The following is a 21,576-nucleotide window of genomic DNA, read 5'->3' on the forward strand; positions in this document are numbered from 1 at the left end:
TTTTGTCCTCCTCAGCCGTACCTTCCAGAGGCTGTAATGGAAGAGAAGCGCCTTGGGAATTGTGCCGGGCACAAGGGCAGGCCCAGGGCCAGATACTGGTGCTGCAGGCATTCCACCCTCACCAGCTGAGTGTCCTTAGGAGTCATGAATCCAGTTTCCCAGCAGAGGGCTGAGGCTAGGACCCAAGGATTCTGTCTCCCACACCTGACATCCATCCCAAGACCCAGAGAGCTGTGTTTATCTCGGGAGCCGAATGCCTCTCTTCTCTGGGCCTCAGTTTCCTCAGCTGCCAAATGGGTGTGAAGGAGGAGAGGAGAGAACTCAGGAAGCTCTAAGGCCCCCCTCCCCAGTCCGAGATGGGAGGGCCTACGCGGCCCAGGCAGTTGGAACAATCATCCTTCCAGACTCCTCTGAGTCCCCATCTACTAAAGCCACACCCTTGCTTCCCCTGGAGAGGAGGGTCAGACTAATGCAGCAGGCTTGGGAACAGCTTCAGGGATAGAAGACCCCTGTAGACTCTACAAGGCTGTAGACCAGCCTTTCAGCTGCTCTGGGCCTTGGATTTTCATCTGTGTTCTGAGGACTGGAATAGGGTATCTCTGAGAACCTGACCCCTCCAATCTGTCTTTCTAGCATGATGGCTGTCAAAGCTGGTGGAGGGGTGTGCAGAGGAGGGGTGAGAGGCTACTGTGAGCCAGGCATTCAAGGCCCCTGATTTGGCCCTACCACCAGCTGGCCCTGCAGCCTCCCTGTCCCAGCCACTTCAGGCTACTGTCTCTGACCTGAACTCTAACCACATCCAATCCATCCTCCATCCAGCAGCACAAGGAATCTCCTAAATCTCAACTCTGCTCACCCCTCTGCCCTGCTTTACAAACCATCGAGGGCTCCTTGGCTGACATGCACAATGCAGAGGCCAAATTTGTAACCTGGCATTTGAGTGAGGCCTGTTGGGACCTAGCTCTGTTGACCTCTCTGCCTCACCTCCTGCAAACACGAACACTTGCAGATACCCGTGCCCTCATATCTCCAGCAGGTCTCTCTGTGGGGAACACCCTCCCCTTCTTTGTCCACAGTCCATCAAAGAATCACTTCCTCCAGGGAGCCTTCCTTGATAACCCAGGCAAGAATAGGGGCCTCCTTTGTCTTCCCAGAGACCCCCTCATCTGTCTTTCCCACCAGCTGAGTCTTTTCCAGGACAAGGTCCAAAGCCCAGTGAAGTCCCTGCACATTTTAAGGCTCCCTGCAAATGCATGGGAAATGAATGAATGAGTGAATGAGTGAGTGAGTGAGTGGGTGGGTAAATAAGCAAAGACTGCAAGTGAAGCCATTTCTAAGCTGGTCTGTGATAAAATTATGAGTGATAATAAAAGCCCCACTGAGTGAATACCTGCTTGCACCAGATTCTGGGCTGGGTGTTCTAGATCATTCCTGCATTTGAGCCCCAACAGTACTGTGAGATGGGTATGGTTATCTCTATTTTATAATTAAGGACACTAAAGCTCAGAGAGCTAAAGTCAGTGTTTATAAGCTGCAGAGCCAGGGTGGAAACCAGGTCTGCCAAGTACCAAGATCTGCAGAGAGGGAGCAGTGATGGGTGGCAGAGGGGTGTGGATGCCAGGAATGGACATTTGGCTCTAACTGACCTGGACCCCACCCAGGGGTAAGGGTAGGTTGCGGAGAGTGTATGGGACTGACTTGGAGAATTAGAATTAATGGGCTTGAAGGATTCTGGGTTTTCCAGGGAGCTCTGAGGAGAGACCCATTCGGGAGTGGATCCTCGTATTTTGTATGATCAGGGGTGATGCCGGGGGATAGTTGGGCGAGCTTTGTGCCTCCCACCCTCAGGTTGATCCCACCTGCTCCATGATCAATAGCCCATCCTATTCTGTGATACAGACAATTGATGTTTTCTCAAACCAATATCATGAGCTATGCAGAGGTATCAGTCCTCCCACCTACACCCTCCAGAATCACCCAGTTCCCACCTAAACAGATGTTCTGGAGGTGCCATGCCTATCCCGAGCTCCACCCCAAATTCTCAGCAGAGTCCAGGCCTTTTTCTGGAAGCCACAGAGGTGGCTCCCCTCCCGCAGTCCTGCATCAGCCTCAGCAGGGGCGACGTCAAACACAAGTGGCTTGTTTTTTTCCAAAAGGCTATTGTATCAAGGTCACTTCTGAGATTGAGATTTCCTTATGATGGAGCTCAGACAAGTCACAGGCTCCCAGCCTCACCTAGAAAGACAGGGTGCCCACCGCTGTCTCCTGAGCTGGGCCCAAAGACTCCCTGCTCTACCCTGCCCTCGGGTAGGGGTGTGAGAAATGGGGGCAGGGAGGGAGAAAGTAGAGGCAGAGCAGCAAGGACTCTTTCAGAAGCTTGATTGTGAAGGGAGGAAGAAGACACAGCTGGAGATACACAGGGTCAAGGAAGAGGTGCTGCTAAGGTGAGAGGTGAGGATGGAAAGTGTTGTGGGCTGAGGGGTGGAGCTGGAAGGGGGTGGGGATCCGCACAGGAGGAGGTGGCCTGAGGCATAGGAGGAATGAGGAGAGAGGGAAGCAGGCTTGGATTTATTTAGGTGGCCAGGAAGTTGAAGGGGGGCCCCTCGGAAAGGCCTTCTTTGCTCTGAAGTATGAGTTGAGGGCTATTGGGATTGAGGGTAGGCCTTACAAGAAAGATGGGGCAAAGTCTTGGACACGAAGGGAGAGAGGCCGCCCTGGGACAGGTGAAAGTTTGGGAGCCCAGCCAAGTGGGGTGACAATCAGTTTGTGGGACCTCAGGGCCCTGGGCTGAGTCACATTCCTCCATCACACTCAGCTCCATAGTGCAGGGCTGAGCAGGCTGCTGGTACCAGGAATGAGGGATACAAATGAATGAGCTGTGTTCTCAGGAGTCTGGGGTTCTGGGGTGGAGATCCAGGCTGGCAAAGGAAGGGAGAGGGGCCAAGAAGATGCTGGCCCAGGGTGCTGGAGGCCTCCAAATCAGAGGCCCTTGTGCAAAGGGAGTGATGGTGTGCAGGCTTGGAGGCTGGAGGCTCTTGGGGGAAAGCAGGGCCTGTGTAGGGGTTTGGGGAGATGGAGACCTTGGACAGGGCAGGAGGGAGAGGCAGGCAGTCCAGGCCCACCAGGCCATGCCCTGTTCACCCTTCTCAGCTGGGACTGCTCACAGCCTGAATCTCACACACACAGCCAGTTAAAGGCAGCCCCACAGGTCTCTATCGGCCCTAATCCCCAATAAACACATGCTGCAAGTACCAGCTGCAGCTTGCGATAAAATACAAGTCCCCAATGCCCCCAGTCAGATTTCTGTTCCTATGTCTTCTCTGTTCTCGAGCTATCCCTAGAAATTCATCCATCCATCCATCCATCCATCCATCCATCCATCCAACAAATACTTTTATAGAGTACCTACTATGTGTCAGGTACCATCCTAGGCACTGGGGATGCAGTAGTGAAGAAAACATGAAAACCCCTGCCCTGGTGAAGTTTATGTTCTGGTGGGAGGAGAAAGACAATAAGCAAACAAATAAAATAATACATTTAAATATGGTACATGCGTCCCTGTCCAATAAACCATTGATGTCTCAAAAAAGAAAGAAAAGAAGAAGATGATACATGCTAAGGAGAAAAATACAGCAGAGGCAGAGGCGTGTGTGTACCAGTGGGAGGTTGCAATTTTCACTACAGTGGAGGGGGAGGGCCTCACCCAGAAGATGTTGTTTGAGTGACCACCTGAAGGAGATGAGGTCTGTCCTGTGTTTTTCATACACACTTCACACACAAAAACGTGCTCTGTGGCAGGATCCCCTGTGCCACCCGCTGACCCCTCCACATGACACCCTGAGCCTGGCAGCTGCCCTGACTTTGATCTCTTCCCCCCAGGCCACCTCTCAGATGCCCACAAAGCGCTGCTCCTCCCACACTGGGTTGGCCACACATGGGGCCCCAGTGCCACATGGCTGACATCTGAAGGTGAGGGAAGAGGCCATGCCCCCCTCACAGCCCCCAGGCAGGGAATGAGACAGGATGGAGGAAAAGGGCTTTGTCCTCAGGTTTGGAAATGGTTATGGCCTCCTGGCCTCATGCCTGGTTTCTGGGCTCCACTGCTAGGTTCCCTGGGCCTGGACTTGAGCACTGGACTTGCTCATGGGAATGAAGACCAGCTGATGAATGGGACAGTCTCTGCAGGATGTCCTAGGGGGTTGAGGGCAGCCAAGCTCTGGGGCCCCAGAGGCAGGTTAGACTGCAGAACAGAAGCAGTGATGGGGCAGCTCTCAGGGCTTGGTATGGCAAAGCATATGTCTCACTGAGCTTTCTCAAGGTGGAATTCAGTGGCCTGGGAGAGAAGGGGTGAGCTCCCTGTCGTGGGAAATATGTGAGCAGGGGCCAGACAAGCCTATCAAAGAGGCTTCAGGGAGCCTCCCTTCTCTGAGGGGTTGTGGAGAGCTCTGGGTCAGATGCTCTTAAGGCCTCTCTGGCCCGAGGGTCCAGAACTCAGAGCCTTGTCATTGCCCTCTGGGCTCTGGGGTCCAGTTGAGTCTCTTGTGTCTGCCAGGTGGGCTCAGCTACCAGAGATGGTCGGAGCAGGGTGAAGGCAGAAGGCTGCCTTTTGTGGGCAGTGAGGGGTCTTCTGAGATTTTCTCTGCACCTAAACCTTGCCTGTGAGAGCTGTGGACATAGTTGCCTACCTTTGGGGCTTCAGTGTCTGTCTGTGAAATGGGTAGGACCATAATCCACAGTAAACACTCAGGCAGTGTTGGTGGTCTGCCCTTCCTGAGGATCAGGGGCTGGGGGACACAAGAAGTCTCAGAGGTGCTATTCCTGTAGCCATGACCTTCATTCCCCCTGACGCGTATTCTATGTCATCAGCCAAGCCAAAAGTTTGATTTGCTTTATTTTATTTTATTTTGCCAGGCAGCACCAAGGACAGAGCCCTGAGGCTCATCTTTACAGGCTGGGTCCACTCATTCAACATTTCCCACTGTCTCTTGGGAGCTGGAGCCTGTGCTGGTCTCTGGGACCACAAAGGGAAAGCAGACCTTGTCCCAAATTCCTAACAAAGAGAAGGGAGGGAGTCTGGCTGACGTTGCCCCTTGGGATGTTCTTCTTTTCTGCCCTGACTCCCAGTCCCCATTCCTTTGTCCTGTCTCAGGCCACTGTGTTCCCGAGACACAGGGTGGCATGGTGGATTTACTGTGTACTTTGGGGAAGCTCCTGATCTCTCTGGCCTCCATTTTCCTGTAGGGAAATGTCATCTCTCTTCCTGAGCATGGACTTTATCATTATTCAGAGCCGTGTCTTAGTCCTGGCTCACCACTGACTCATTGTGTCACCTTGGGCAAGACACCAGCCTTCTCGAAGCCCATTTCCTTGTCTGTAAAGTGGGGATAAACAGGCCACCACACAGGGCTAAGAGTGAAAGAGATCCTGCCGCAAAAGCACTTAACTCAGTGGATGGCACTTGCTGGGTAGCCAAGAAACTGTAGCAGTGAAGTTGTTCAGAAAAATGAGGCTTGTGGAGGTGAAATGACTGCCCCAGGATCACACAGCAAGTGGGTGATGAATCTAGGACTAGACCCTGGATTTCTGGCTTTCTAGTTTCCTTCTCAGGAGCTACTGGGATGACACGGTGGTTACCCTGGAAGCTGATGGAAGAGGGGCTCTCCCCATGGAAAGTGAATTGGGGAGCTTCCCTGGCTGCCCCATGGAAGCCAGACTTGACCTGACAGTCCCTCAGTCCCTACCTGCCCCTCTGCTGGTGACCTCCAGGTTCATTGCCAGTTCCAGCCTCCACTGCATGGATATTAGGGTTCTGAGGCCAAAGCCATAAAGATGGGCTGTTGAAAGAGGAAAGGGGAGCAATGGGGGCACAGGACTATAGGCAGGACTCCTGATTTCAAGTGACAATCCTAGGCCAAACAGATTGAGGCAAAAAGGGAATTTGTTAGCTCACGCCTTCAAAAAGTCCAGTGAAAGGTAAAGCTTCAGGTATAGCCTGAAGCAGGTGCTCAATGGTGTTCTCAGGAACCTGTGTGTTCCCACCTCTCAACTCTGCCGTCCCATGGCTTTATTTTGGACAGTCTCCTCCCTGGTGGTAGTATCTTCAGTTCGCAGGACAGTTAGCCTGGCTGCAGCAGCTCCAGACTTACGTCCTACCAGCTTTGCAAACTCAGTTGGAAACCTGTCTCCTTCCCAGTGTTCCAACAAAAGCTCCAGAATTTGAGGCACCCGGTGAAGGTTGCCCATCCACCCCTGAGCCAGTTACAGGGCCTGAGGAGCCCACTCTTGTCTCATTGGCAGATCTAGGTCACCACAGGCCTACCACTCCCAGATCCTCAAGACTCCAGGAGAGGAACTTCCCTGGCATTCAGGTGGTTAAGACTCTGTGCTTCCACTGCAGGGGGAGCAGGTTCGATCCCTGGTCAGGTCGGGGAACTAAGATCCCATATGCCATGGAGCATGGCCAAAAAATTTTTTGAAAGAAAGACTCCAGGACTTCCCTGGTGGCGCAGTGGTTGAGAGTCCGCCTGCCAATGCAGGGGACGCGGGTTCGTGCCCCGGTCCGGGAAGATCCCACATGCCGCGGAGCGGCGAGGCCCGTGAGCCATGGCCGCTGAGCCTGCGCGTCTGGAGCCTGTACTCCGCAACGAGAGAGGTCACAACAGTGAGAGGCCCACGTATCGCAAAAAAAAACAAAAACCAAAAAACAAAAAACAAAAAAAAACAAAGAAAGACTCCAGGAGAGGAAGGAAGGGAGGCCATCATCATGAACGAGGTCTGGGAATTGGGTGGGAGAAATGACAGAGGAACAATGATGGCCTGCAGGACAGGACAGACAACTGGACCCAGGCCATCTCTTCCCCAGCGGACTGGAGCCTGGTTGTCTGGGAGGATCGGCGGGTTTTGAAGGCACCAATGGAGGCTGTCAGCCAACTGTACTCCTTGCAGCTAAACAGCAGGGTCTTTCTTGAAGGGGGATCCAAGTGGCACACCTCCATGGGGAGATTTTAAAAATGGGACAGCCTGGGGGTCCAGGCAAGGAACCCTCTCACACTAGCTCCAGGGAAGGGGGTTTATTGAAAGGTCCTGCAATCTCCCAGGACCCTGGGCGGGAGGTGCTACAGCCCCATGGGCATGGACTTGGAAAGCTGGCCATTATGGACTCTCCTGCTGACAGGGGCTGCCCTGTTACAGCTGTTCTCTGGGCCCCTGTGCTCTGTCCCACAGTTCCTCACCCCGAGGCTGACCTGTGACTTCTCAGCCCTGTGCCCACCAGGTCACCGTGATCTCAGACCTCCTTATACACATGCCTAAGAGAGAACCTCTTGCTAACTTTGCCAGGCCTCAGCTTCCTCATCTGCAAAGTGGGAATGGTAACTGTGAAGAGTAAAGGAGATATGGCATGTGAAGTATTTTTTTTAAATAAGTTTATTTATTTTTTATTTTTATTTTTGGCTGCACTGGGTCTTTGTCGCTGTGCGCAGGCTTTCTCTAGTTGCAGCAAGTGGGGGCTACTCTTTATTGCGGTGCGTGGGCTTCTCATTGTGGTTGCTTCTCTTGTTGCAGAGCATGGGCTCTAGGCATGCGGGCTTCAGTAGTTGTGGCACATGGACTTAGTAGTTGTGGCTCGCGGGCTCTAGAGCGTAGGCGCAGTAGTTGTGGTGCATGGGCTTAGTTGCTCCGCAGCATGTGGGATCTTCCCAGACCAGGGCTCAAACACGTGTCCCCTGCATTGGCAGGTGGATGCTTAACCACTGCGCCACCAGGGAAGTCCCCATGTGAAGTATTTTTGCACAATAAAAACATCTGTCCAGATTGTGGTGGGGATTACATGAGCTCACGGATGGGCACCTGGGGCCTGTGCATAGTAGAGCCGCAGGAGATGCAATTTTCCTCTTTGCTCAACCTGTGGAGGCCAGAGAAAAACTATGAGAAGCAACCTCAACCCCCAAATTCCCTAAGGCTGCAGCTTCCCCTTCCTTGTACTCAAAATGACTGTTTCAGTTCCAGCTTGAACTCCTTCCTGTTGAGCAGAAGGCGAAAAGGGGAAGTGGAAAAAGAAAAGAGAAATCAAGTTTCCCTGTGCCCTCCTCCTGCCAAGTTTGCCTGCTTTAGTGGCCAGCCTGACACCACAGGTGAGACCAAAACTCCTCCAGGAGTTCCCTGGGTGCCGCCCTGGGGCACCCTGTTCCCTGGGTTCCTGGGAGGCACTGGTCTCAGGAATCTATCCATTTATCTGGTGGCACCTCAGGCTCAGAGAGGGTAGGGGGCTCACCCTGGGTCACACAGCAAGTTGGTGATGGATCCCAGACTGTCTGACTCCTCAGAGGAAGGAAGCTGGGTCTTGATCTCTGTCATCCTGTGCCCTTGCTGCTAAGCTTAGAAGCAAGGGGCAGACAAGGGGGTTTCCAGGTCTTGTTACCCAGAAGGCAGGCAGGCCAAGGTTAGGAGGTCTCTTCCCATGTCCAGCCTGGTCTGAGCTGGTTCCTGGCTAGCTGGCAGGCGATGACTCAGACTTCCAGCTCCTGCCTCTGGTAGCCAGGCCTCCTCATCCCTTCCAGATAAGAGGGCCTTGGGGCGGGGTTTGGGATGGGGTAAGGCTGCAGAGTCATCTAAAGGGGTATCCTGAGACCACAGGATCCAAGCAGCCCAAGGAGCTTCAACCCCTCTCAGTTCTTCCTTATGTCTAAACTTAATTGCTTCTGCTCGAGGCAGAAACCAACCCTATGCACTGTTGCCTGAATTGAAAAAAGGAAATGGCAGAGGTTGTCCTCTCTGTGGGGTGAGGGATTTCAGTGTTTCCGCTGAAGGTGTGCCTGGAGTGGAGATGGACTGTGAAAGCTTGGTGTCAGGGAGACACTCCCCAGGACTCTTCCTCCGCCAGATAGGGCTCAGCACTGACCCTGCGCCCTGCCAATGTCCCCAGTGGCTCCTGAGAGCCCAGGTGAGGGATCTGAGAACAAGGCTTGAGCTTATCCAGGCATAAATGGGAGAAAGGCTCTGGAGTGGGTCAGGAGGAACTGAGGTTGGGAACCCATCCCTGAGGTTGCTCAGTGCCAGCCACAGAGGGGAGGACCCTGCGGTGTGGAGACCTGCTCCCAGCCCTCATCTTAGGGCTGCTGTCTGAAGGCGCGAGGCTGGCCATCCTGGGCAATCTCCTGGCGCCATCTCATGGCCAAAGGCCCTGAGTGCAGGGAAGACACTCCCCGGGGAATTCTCTGGCTTGACCATCTAAGCATGGACTTTGGGGCAACAATGGGAAAGGTGGCTGTAGAGTGAGGAAGACCTTGTTGAAATGCCACCAGTCTTGCACACCTTGGGAAACTCACTAGCCTTCCTTCCTCGATAAAATGGAGAGAATAATCTCAACCACTACCAGCCCAGAACTGCAGATAAAACATCCGGCACAGGGAAGGTACTTAAATGAATGACACCTGGTGCTGAGGACTCAGAAATCAGTGGAGATTGGGGTGGACTGAGGGAGCCCAAAGCTGGGCCTGGAATTGATTCATTCAGTTAACAAATGTCTGGGAATTCCCTGGTGGTCTAGTGGTTAGGACTCTGCACTTTCACTGCCTGAGGGCCCGGGTTCAATCCCTGATCCCGCAAGCCGCGCGGTGCGGCAAAAAACAACAACAACAACAAAAAAAAAAACATTTATTGAGTATTTATTGTGTGCCAGGACCGCTCACATACATGGTTTCAGTTCATTCTTACAACAGCCTATGTAGTAGGGTACCAATGATCACTCTCATTTTACAGATTAGAAAACTACAAGGAAGGATAAGTGAGATTATCTAGAGAAGGTGAGTGAGAGCATCCCAGGCAGAGGAAACAGCATGTGATAGGTCCAAGGGCTGGAAAGCCTGGCGGGGAAGGCTGAGGCTGGGCTGGGAGCCCTGGCAGGCTTGGGAGCAAAGCAGTGGCCCCTGGGCTCTGCTTGAGGTTTTATGACAGGCCACCCCTGTCAGGCTTCCCATCTTGTCCCCTCTTCGCACAACTCATCCCATGCTCTGGCTACAATATTTATTCTTCTTTTCTCGCACAGGGTAGATTCATTCCCTACCTCTGTGCCTCCTGCCTGGGATGCCCTCTTCATTCTTTTTATGTGTCCAAGTCACCCCAGCCCTTTAAAGCCCAGCAGCAGACATGCCTTCTCCAGGAGCCCTTCCAGGTGTACCCATGACCCCTAAGACCTGAGCTCTCCCTTCAGGGTCCCATCCAGATGGCAGGAACTGAGACCCAAGCCCTACGCTGGGGCTGACCTCTTCAGCAAGTCCTCGGACCTGCTCCCATTCTTGCGACAGACACCCTGGTGGGGGTGACCACAGGAGGTTGTCCTGGGAACCCAGCAGAGAACTGGCTGCTGGGCTGAAGGCCAGGCCTCCTTGCCCTCCTGAGCCCTAGCACAGCGCAAATTAGACCAGGAGGTCCACACTCTCAGCAGGCACAAGCGAACTCCTAGCACAGGCTTGAATAAGCAGTAGGTGATCAATCCATGCACAACTGACCAAGTTCTTACCAGCAGTTCAAACCTGAATTTTCTCAGTTTGTTCTAAACTTTTGGCCCCGCCTCGGTTCCTCAATCCCCTTGCCTATAAAATGAGTTTGGGGGTGAGATCGGTGCTTATACCTTACAAGGTAAAAAGAGTCCTCCCTCCCTTTGGCAGGTCACCCTCACAACATACTGGTGGCCAGTATGACCACATTGTACTGAGGAGGCTCAGAGAGGGGAAAGGGCTTGTCCAGAGTCACAAAGTGAGTAGGTACCGAGGTAGAACAAGAACCTAGGCCTCAAACTCCCTGGGCAGTGATCTTTTCCTGTACCATTCTGTCGCTATTTGCCTCAGCTACTCCAAATGAAAGCCCACCTCCTCCAGGTCACCCCCTGAATACTATCTCCACCACTGGAGCTGTTCCCCTTGGGTCAGCAAGGAGCCACATCTCCTTCTCTGGTTGTCCTAACAGCTCTGAGTCCTGGTTCGGTGGTGAGGAGGGGCCTGGGAAGGGCTTGGCACAGGCAGGGAGAATGCACCCAGGTGAGTTCTCAGGCATCACCTCTATCCCCACAACCCACGCCCCTTACTCCCAGGGAGCTCTGGGCCTGCAGTGTCCAAGGGAACAGTGACTGCTAAATGGGGAAATGTGGGAAGATTGCGCTTGTGGAAAAAAGGAGAGAGGGAAGGGGGGAGGGAGAAGGTGGCTGAATAAGTGAGTGCATAAGTGGATTGCCACAGAGAGGGATGGACAGGTCGGTGAATGAGCTATTGAGTGGATGAAGAAAGGAGGGATGGATGGAGGAGTGACTAGGAAAACGGCTCTGGGTATTATAGCTAAAGAGAGACCAACAGTTCTTTAATCACCAAACTACCCATTTGACAGATGGGTAGACTGAGAGAGGGCTGAAGAGAAAGGAAGCTGCTGGGTCTGTGGGGCTGGCCTTAGGCCAGCAGCCTCTGGTCCTCCCCCACCTCTCTCTGCCTCCTCATCACCTTCTTTCTTCTGCTGGGGTGGGGAGTTTTCCAGGAAGGAGAAAGGAAGCTGCTGGGTCTATGGGGCTGGCCTTAGACCAGGAGCCTCTGGTCCTCCCCCACCTCTCTCTGCCTCCTCATCACCCGCTTTCTTCTGCTGGGGTGGGGAAGTTTCCAGGAAGGAGATCTTTTCTCTGACTCCTCACTCCTTAGATTCAGTTTCCGCCAGGCTTTGGTGTTGAGTGTGATGGGGAGGGGGAGGCCCCCACAGGGGCTATTTCAATCCGAGACGGCCCTGCCGGGAAACAGAGGAAGCTGCCCTGTCAGAGGTGTTACAGCCTGGGCTCAGGGCATGTCTGGCCTCCCCTTGATCCAACACACTTGGGGCCGCCAAGGCGCTTCAGGGACAGGAGGCTTCATGTAAGTGTTAGCACATCTTGGGGGCCGTGGGCCAGAGTGGGGAGGAGAGGGGGGCAGGCAGGCTGGGTCCAGCGCTGACCTAAAGGAGGTCCACTGATCTGGGGGGTGGGCAGAGAGGAAGGGACTCCACCCAACTGGGGGATCAGAAAAGACAGAAGTAAGATTAGATCTGGAGCTTGATGGACACTTAGGGTTTTGACAAACAGAGATGGGTTAAATGGCATTTTGTGTGACGGGAACAGCAAAAATGGGGAAGCTCGGGCTTCCCTGGTGGCGCAGTGGTTGAGAGTCCTCCTGCCGATGCAGGGGACACGGGTTCACGCCCCGGTCCTGGAAGATCCCACATGCCGCGGAGCAACTGGGCCCGTGAGCCATGGCCGCTGGGCCTGTGCGTCGGGAGCCTGTACTCCGCAACGGGAGAGGCCACAACAGTGAGAGGCCCGCGTGCCGCAAAAAAAAAAAAAAAGGGGGGGGGAAGCCCAAGAGGAAGTCTGGATCTCTGGCTATGAATGGCCGTGTGGCAGTCTCGGTGTCTTGAGAACAGTGTGGCAAGAGAGGAAGGGGCAGAGTGAAGTACCTCATCTGGGGTACTTCAGATGAGGCTGGAGGGTTCGGCAGGGAGCTTGACTGTCAGGACAGTCGGGAGCCTGTACTCCCAACGGGAAAGGGCACAAACGGTAAGGGGCCGGCGTGCCGAAAAAAAAAAAAAAAGGGGGGGGGAAGCCCAAGAGGAAGTCTGGATCTCTGGCTATGAATGGCCGTGTGGCAGTCTCGGTGTCTTGAGAACAGTGTGGCAAGAGAGGAAGGGGCAGAGTGAAGTACCTCATCTGGGGTACTTCAGATGAGGCTGGAGGGTTCGGCAGGGAGCTTGACTGTCAGGACAAGAGTTTGAGCTTTTCTTCAAAGGGCAGAGGGATACAGGGAAGGAGGTAGTCAGAGCCACACCTGCTGGAAAGCCCTCCACCGCAGGCAGAGCAGCTGGAGCCCAGGAAGAGGCTGGGGTCTGAGCTGCTCTGGGGCCCAGGGCCCAGGAGTGGGTGACAGGTGTGAGAACTCGAAGGAGTCAACGTCAGCTGCTGCCCAGAGGCAGGGACCACGCGAGCCCTCCCTGGGACCAGCTCTTGCCGGGAAGTGGGAGAACAACTCACCACTCCTAGGTCCTCAGAAGGCGGGTGGATCAGGAAGCCAGTGTGACCTTTCCTGGAGCAGACCTGAAGGCTTGCCTGGATCCCCTAGAGCAGCCCCTGCCTCCTTCCGAGAGGACCACTCTCGCCAGGGAGTGCGAGGCAGAAAACACCTGGAAACTGCAGTCACCTGAGGCAGAGGGCTCTCTATCGGGGTGGTGTCCAAGGGCGACAGACCTCCCCAAAGAGGGGAGGCGCAGCACAGTTCCTTCTACCTGCTCTCCCTCCTCACCATAACCTTCTGTCCTAGCGTGCTGCTCTCCTCTCAGGCCCTGCCTGCGCCCTCTTCCTCCCCACGTGGGGACACCCCAGGGGGGCCTCACACCCCTCTCCATCCATGGAAATCTTCCTCAACCACCAGGGACTTTCTCCATCCTTCATCCTCCTCTGAAAAGTTTCTTCCATCCTGTGGCTCACACTGGTCTCCCCCCTCAGACTAGCATATGTATATGAATATGTGTATGTGTATGTGTATGCATATATCTGTATATGTATCTATCTACATCTACATCTGTACACTGTGCCACATGCAATGAGCAAGCAGTAAGTACCCATTAAATGTCTGGCATGTGAAAACAAAGAATGAATGCATGAATGAAAGAATGGCTGGAACAAACAAACAAAGAGATGAATGAATGAACTTTCTCTTGCCTGTACTAATCTTGGCTTCTTGGTGACAATGGGGGGACTGCCGTGCTTCCTCCTCTGGCCTCTACCTCATGCTTAACTGCTTAGCTGGGTGCCCAGCACTCCTAGCACATAGACTGTAGCCCCAGGAAGAATCTTTGATAATTAAAGTTGATGTAGCATGTGGGTTACAGACTAGAGAATCCAAACATCATCATTTTGCAGTTGCCCCGAATCTGGGTAAAATATTTTCATCAAAATCAAATTTTAAGTTGGGAGAAATTAGTTTGAGGAGTTATGTTTTGCTCTAATTAACTTTTTAAAATCTCATAACTTTATTTAGCAGGTATATTCACATTAAGAATAGCTCACCTTGTACCAGGGGGTAAGGGGTGGGGGAGGAATAAATTGGGAGATTGGGATTGACATATACACACTACTATATGTAAAATAGATAACTAATAAGAACCTACTGTATAACACAGGGAACTCTACTCAATACTCTGTAATGGTCTATATGGGAATAGAATCTAAAGAAAGAGTGGATATATGTATATGTACAACTGATTCTCTTTGTTGTACTCCTGAAACTAACACAACATTGTAAATCAACTATACTCCAATTAAAAAAAAGAAAAAACGAATAGCTCACCTTGCCCTGTGCTAGGCACTGATCCTCACAACAACCCTATGAGGCAGGTACTATATTATCCGCTTTTATAGATGTGGAAGCCGAGCACGGGGGTTCAGTAATGGGCCTAAGGTCTCACAGCTTGCATGTGGCAGAGATGGGATTTGAACATGGGCATCTGGACCAGAGCCCTTATACTCAGCTTCAACCCACTGTCACCTTCTGAGTGCATTTGCAGGACTTCATGTTTTTTTCTGGGCCTCAGTTTTTCCCATCTGTAAAATAGGGAGAGGGGGTGATTTGACTCACTATCCCAATGGCTTTCCCTTACAGGACCATTGGATTTAAGTTGTGAATTCTCTCTGGACACCAGTAAATATGGAAATGCCAGTTGGGAGGTGAGTATCAATAAGTCAGACTGATCCCACCAGGGAAACTCTTGAGGCATTTGAGCTGCTGGCTCCCCCAAAACTTAGCCTGAAGGAATGAGTGAACAGATAAGTAATGGTCTATATGGGAATAGAATCTAAAGAAAGAGTGGATATATGTATATGTACAACTGATTCTCTTTGCTGTACTCCTGAAACTAACACAACATTGTAAATCAACTATACTCCAATTAAAAAAAAGAAAAAACGAATAGCTCACCTTGCCCTGTGCTAGGCACTGATCCTCACAACAACCCTATGAGGCAGGTACTATATTATCCGCTTTTATAGATGTGGAAGCCGAGCACGGGGGTTCAGTAATGGGCCTAAGGTCTCACAGCTTGCATGTGGCAGAGATGGGATTTGAACATGGGCATCTGGACCAGAGCCCTTATACTCAGCTTCAACCCACTGTCACCTTCTGAGTGCATTTGCAGGACTTCATGTTTTTTTCTGGGCCTCAGTTTTTCCCATCTGTAAAATAGGGAGAGGGGGTGATTTGACTCACTATCCCAATGGCTTTCCCTTACAGGACCATTGGATTTAAGTTGTGAATTCTCTCTGGACACCAGTAAATATGGAAATGCCAGTTGGGAGGTGAGTATCAATAAGTCAGACTGATCCCACCAGGGAAACTCTTGAGGCATTTGAGCTGCTGGCTCCCCCAAAACTTAGCCTGAAGGAATGAGTGAACAGATAAGGTGTAGGATACAATGGCATGGCATGGCATTTATTAAGCACCTACTGAATATCAGGTCTGTGACAGTTTTACTGATAAAGACACAGGCCCAGAAAAGGCAAGCAACCTCCCATTTGCAGAACAGCATAGAAATAGGGGAGCCAGCATTTGAACCTGGCCTGCCTAGCTCTGAAGCTAGATTTATAACCTCTATACTTCATGTCCATGGGTCACACTAAGTTGCCTCCTCTTAGTCAGTCAGTTGGGTTCTGGTTCTGTCTCTGCTTCTAACTCACTAAGATTGAGCGGTCAGTGCCCCTCACTGTGCCTGGATTTCCCTCTCTGTAAAGTAGCTGTGGAGTTGGTTGGTCCCTCAGCCATTTGCCTTCGGGGGAAGCGGTTTTCACTCTTGCCACCAGGGGACGCTGTGGCACTAGTGGCTCAGCCAGACACGCCTTTCTAGCCAAAAGTCCTGTGGAAGGATTTAGGGAACTCCTAAATCACCTCCTTCCCCCAGTTTACAGATAGGAAGACTGCAGCCAAAAGAATGACCATGGCTTTGGAAGGTGGAGTCCAGGCTGAGGTGATGGGCACTGTCCTTAGCTCAGAAGTGTGGACATTCTGCTCATGCTGATTAATTAATTACCAGGGCCTTCCCGGCCCTGGGCCCCAGTTTGGGCTCTCAGACACAGAGAGGCACCAGACCTGGCACTTCTTCTCAGGAGCTTCGCAGTCTGTGGGGAAGAGATAGACAAGCAGGCCCACCATGACCACAATCTCCAAACTCCAGGGAGCCCAGGGAAGCCCTGCATAGCATGATTTAGTGCCTCTAACCTCATGACATCCTGACAGGTGGGTGCATCATTCCCCCATTTTTCAGATGGGAAAACTGAGACTCAGATAAGATACATCATATCACTCGCCCAAGTTCACATAGCTAGTAAGTAGCAGAGTTGGGATTCAAACCAAAGTCTGTCAATCTTCACTTACAGAGGAGACATTTGACTAGGGTTTTGAAGGATGAATAGAAATTCACCAAGAAGGTTGGTAGGAAATGAATATTACAGCAAGAAAGTGAATTGGATTTCTCCCAAGCTTGAGCTTTATTGTATTCCAGGTTTCCTTAAAGTGAGGGCTGTGGAGGGCTTCCGTGGGGTGGTAAGTATCAGAGATGGTTCAGGTGGGGAGATCAAAGCCCAGAGAGGGACAGGGGGCTACTGGGTGGTCAATGCGTATGGCCACTGACAGATTGTATGTTGCTTCCCCAGCATCTCTGGATGTAGGAAGTCCAGTTGAACAGCCATGGAATGGGACAATGACACAGGCCAGGCCCTGGGCTTGCCGCCCACCACCTGCGTCTACCAAGAGAACTTCAAGCGGCTACTGCTGCCACCTGTGTACTCGGTGGTGCTGGCAGCCGGCCTGCCACTGAACGCCTGCGTCATTGCCCAGATTTGCACATCCCGCCGGGCCCTGACCCGCACGGCCGTGTACACCCTGAACTTGGCCCTGGCGGACCTGCTGTATGCCTGCTCCCTGCCCCTGCTCATCTACAACTATGCCCAAGGTGACCACTGGCCCTTCGGAGACCTCGCCTGCCGCCTGGTCCGCTTCCTCTTCTATGCCAATCTACACGGCAGCATCCTCTTTCTTACCTGCATCAGCTTCCAGCGTTACCTAGGCATCTGCCACCCTCTGGCCCCCTGGCACAAGCGCGGGGGCCGCCGGGCTGCCTGGCTAGTGTGTGGGGCTGTATGGCTGGCCGTGATGACCCAGTGCCTGCCCACAGCCCTCTTTGCTGCCACAGGCATCCAGCGTAACCGCACGGTCTGCTATGACCTGAGCCCACCTGCCCTGGCCACCCACTACATGCCCTATGGCATGGCCCTCACAGTCATCGGCTTCCTGCTGCCCTTTGTTGCCCTGCTGGCCTGCTACTGCTGCCTGGCCCGTCGTCTGTGCCGCCAGGACGGCCCAGCAGGGCCTGTGGCCCAGGAGCGGCGTGGCAAGGCAGCCCGCATGGCTGTGGTGGTGGCAGCTGCATTTGCCATCAGCTTTCTGCCTTTCCACATCACCAAGACAGCCTACCTGGCAGTGCGCTCTACGCCTGGCCTCCCCTGCCCTGTGCTGGAGGCCTTCGCGGCTGCCTACAAGGGCACGCGGCCCTTTGCCAGTGCCAACAGTGTGCTGGACCCCATCCTCTTCTACTTCACCCAGAAGAAGTTCCGCCGGCGACCACATGAGGTGCTACAGAAACTCACAGCCAAGTGGCAGCGACAGGGTCGCTGAGTCCACTGGGGCAGGACACGTGGGGTCTGGGCAACCATTGTGTTTGCCACTGTGCTTGGGGCACCAGAAGCTCCACCAGCCCCAAACCATGCAGAGAATTAGAGCTTAGCTCAGCTGGGCATAGAGTGAGACCCCTAACAGACCCCAAAACTTCACCAACAACTATTTATTAAGCCCTTTTTCTGAACCAGGCCTTGTGGGTACAGAGAGAGACAAGCCTGGGCCTGGTTCTCCAGAAAGTCTCAAGAAGCCACGGAGAGTTGGGGAGAGAGTTAAGCTGCTCACAAAAATATAGTACGACATGTACTGTAACTGAGGAGTATGCTGCATACTTTGGAGTCACCAATAAAGGAAGTAAGAGAAGATGGGAGGGGGAAGTGAGAGCTTCTGGGAAGGGCCATTTGAGCTGGGTTTTGAGGGATGAATATGAGATCTCTGGGGGATGTGCTATGTTCCATTCATTCATTTGGTACTCCTCTGCCGCTCCTCATCCTCTCTGCTCCTTGTCCTCATCTCCACGCACTCCCGCCGCATCCCCGCTCACTATTCCTCCATTCCTTATTCCCTCCTCCCAGATCTCAGTTTTCCTCCTGTGGAACAATCTGGCCAGCCCATGGCTGCTAGTATGCCACACAGACCCAGTACTGGCAGAACCAGCCATGGCAAAGGGAGTCTTCCACCTTAGAAGGTTAGAGTGGAGAGAGGAGAGGGCAGAGGAACAAGGCAGGGAGGGGAAGGACTGTACAACTTCTTCAGTATTTTTCTTTTAGCCCTGCCTAATCGCCAAGGCTGTTCAGCCAAGGGGACCTTTAGAGAAGGGCTCTGCAGGAGTTAAACTCCACAGTAATGTCTGAGGTGTGCTTGCAGCTGGTGGAGGAAGGGGGAAAACCAGGCCCCAACCCATCTTGGGAATCCATTGAAAGTGTCCTTGCTGGAGAGGCTGACAATTTGGACAGAAGGCAATTTGATTCTTTGGGTCACAGTGAGATAGATGTGTGGGGACATCAGAAGACAGAGACTGGTTCTGAGTCCCCATATAGTGCAATGCTGTGCCAAGCAGTCCAGGTGTTACCCATCTTGCATCTGAGACCAGGCTCTTCAGCTGCCTGTCACGGGGGAGTAAGAGATGGGGGAGCAGAAGACAGAGGGCCTCCGCCAACGGCCCAGGCTGAGCGCGGCAGCGAGTCCCAGATGACTGTCCCAGCAGGATGCCAAGGACTGTGACCCCTTGGTTACTTTTCCAAGAGTGGAAATTGTGGGCCACAGGTAAATTCCATTCCCAGCTTCCCTTGCAAGGTTGAATAGCATAAAGGGTTCAGACCCCAGAGCCAGATCACCTGGGTGTGTATCCTGGGTCTATCATTTACTAGCTGTGTTACTCTGGGGAAGTTATTTAACGTCTTCATACCTTAACTTCCATAACTGTAAAGTGGGAGTAATAATGGTACCTATTTTGTAAAGTTGTTGTGAGGATTAAATTAACTAATATGTGCAAAGCACTTAGAACAATGCCTGGAACATAGTAGGCATGCAATGCATGTTACTGTTATAATGGTTTCACCTTTTGCTCACACAAGTTGCTGTAGGGTCTGTCTCTAGGAATAGGCATAGGAGGTTTCTAAGCAAGGAGCTTTAAGCAGAGGAGATTGCAAGGGTTTTTCTTTCTCCTTTAGCTAGGAGGCAGCTAGTCTTTTAAGAAAAAAAATTCAGCACCCTTTTTTGAGAATAAGAGCCATAATCCATGAGCCCCATCTGTTCCTATAAGAAGGAAAAATCATTTATTACATGCCAGGACCAGGGAGGGATTCCAAGCACCATTTGGGGGGCTTGAATTCCTCCTTCCCTTCCCCCTCCTTTTGTTCTTTTCCTCTTCCCCACCACCCTTCTCCCTTCTCACTTTAACCCAGAGCACTCTCAGTGATGGAGGGGCAGGGCAGCAGGGGGGCTTACTCTGGGAAGGTCTGCTTGCTGGCATGGGAACAGAGATGACACAGACAGGGGTGGAGTATGGTGAGGGGCAGGAGGGACCAAAGGGGTTGAGGAAGACTTCCTGGGCGAAGGAGCGGTGCAGCTGGGTCTTAAAGGATAGATGTTATTACACTGAAGGAAAAAGGGTAAGCGTGTTCCCTGGTGCAGGGAACAGCACAAACAAAGGCATGGAGGCTGCCGGAGGAAGGATAGGTGGGGCTGTGGCCTGATGTGAAGCTGGAGAGTTAGCAGGGCTAGAGAGAAAAAGGCTGCCGGCCAGGGAAGCACTGGGGAGCCACAAGGACAGTAGTGGCCATTGACTGGGCTCTGTGGATTCTGGGAACCATGTAACGTGTGGTATACTCATTTTCTCATTTAATCCTTATAATACCTTATAATGGGGCAGCTGAGACCCGGTTGTGGGAACTGACTTACCAAGGTCACACAGCCTTTCTCTAACCCAAATACTAGATCCTCCCCTGCTTCACCCTCCCTTCCCTCCGCTTTCCTTTCTTCACCTGACTTCCAAGTGCCCACCTGCCCCACCCAGTCCTAGTAACTGGGGACCCCTAGGAAGTTGTGCCAACCACAATGTCAATTCTCTTTTAGTTAGGCACAGTCTCCTAGGATGAAAACTTCATTTCCTAGCCTCTCTTGCAGCTAGGTATGGCTAGATAAATTACTCCTGGTCCATGGGATATAAGCCAAATGCCCTAAGGCAGTTTAATATGGGAGGAGGGAATGTCTTTAAGAGACAGGTGGTGTCTGGCCTCCCTTCCCTTCTTGTTGCTTACATTGTGACATCACAGCTGGAGCACCATCTTGGAACATGAGAAGCAGCTTGCGTTTCTGACCATTCCAGTTTGGGGTCACCTAAATCCAGACTTTTGCATGAGAGAGAAATAAATGTCTATCTTTTTTAAGCCACCAGTTTTTCAGGCCTTTGTTACCCACAGCCAAAACTAATCCCTTTACTCAGTATGCCTACTGAGATGGTGGACCTCTGTGTAGGCCAGGCAGTGTCATGGACTGGGAGGGGGACAAGGTCCAGCCTGGTGCGGGAGGCTGAGGCCTCCACCGAAGTAGGAGCTAGGAGTCAACAGGGTCTGGAGACACCAGGAAGGCTTCTTAGAAGAGTGGCAAAGCCTGGGGAGTGGTCATCCCACTTTTGGCTTGAAGCTGAGGGAGTGGATGGGCTTCCTGAGGAAGAGAGTGAGAAGAGAGGGCCTGGATAGAGTCCTGGGAACTCTAGCATCAGGGTGCTGGGGAGAAGGAGGAGCCGGAGACATAGAGGGTCAAAGCCTGGGGTTTTGGAATGATGGTGGCATGATGGTGCAGTGGAGGTAGGTGAGTCAAGGAGCAGCTGGAGGGGAGGAAGTGGAGATTCTGGGTGGGGAAGAAGAGAGAGAGGAAGATTCCAAAGGAGGCCAGGCCCAGGGAAGGAGCTTCCAAGACAGGAAACCCATGAGTGTTGGCTGCTGGAGGTTGAGGACAGGGAGTCAGAGGGGCAGGGCCAAGATGGGGGACCCAGAGAGTCAGGAACCAGGGTTTGTCTCAGGAGACTTCCATGCCAAGCAGGATAAGCCCAAGGGCACTGGATCTGTCCTAGCAAGGATGCTGCTGGCTCCTCCCTCCAGCTCAGACCCAGCCCTACCCTCAGAAAGAATCCAAGGTCTGGGGGTGCAGACAAGGAAACAGTTCATCCAGCAAACAACATTTACTGAGCACCTACTGTATGCTAAGCATCATGCTGAGCATTGGGTCCCTGCCCTCAGTAAGCTCCTAGTCTGATGGAGGATGGCAATAATGAAATAAACACATACATATCTGGATCATTACAACCAGGCAGGAGAGCTCAGAAGAACATAAAGAGGGCCAGAGG

The 21,576-nt window shown here is 52.5% G+C and overlaps 1 protein-coding gene across 6 annotated transcripts in view; it reads left to right on the forward strand.

Annotated features, from left to right (window-relative positions):
• Nucleotides 1–20,580, forward strand: part of P2RY6 (pyrimidinergic receptor P2Y6) — a 46,976-nt gene extending 26,396 nt beyond the window's left edge. For 2 of the 6 annotated variants that reach the window (XM_007108943.4, XM_055078651.1), the window contains exons 2-3: nucleotides 8,002–8,132; nucleotides 16,706–20,580. In XM_007108943.4, the coding sequence (XP_007109005.1) occupies nucleotides 16,740–17,726 (987 nt within the window). In that variant the 5' untranslated portion in view covers nucleotides 8,002–8,132; nucleotides 16,706–16,739 and the 3' untranslated portion in view covers nucleotides 17,727–20,580. Of the gene's footprint in view, nucleotides 1–8,001; nucleotides 8,133–14,663; nucleotides 14,723–15,286; nucleotides 15,356–16,554; nucleotides 16,596–16,705 lie in introns of those variants that run through there. The other 4 variants (XM_024131788.3, XR_008615356.1, XM_024131790.3 and 1 more) reach the window with 4 other exon arrangements.
• The last annotated feature ends 996 nt before the right edge of the window (nucleotides 20,581–21,576 follow it).

The sequence above is a fragment of the Physeter macrocephalus genome, chromosome 16 (assembly GCF_002837175.3).
Source record: "Physeter macrocephalus isolate SW-GA chromosome 16, ASM283717v5, whole genome shotgun sequence".
NCBI classification, from domain to species: Eukaryota; Metazoa; Chordata; class Mammalia; order Artiodactyla; family Physeteridae; genus Physeter; species Physeter macrocephalus.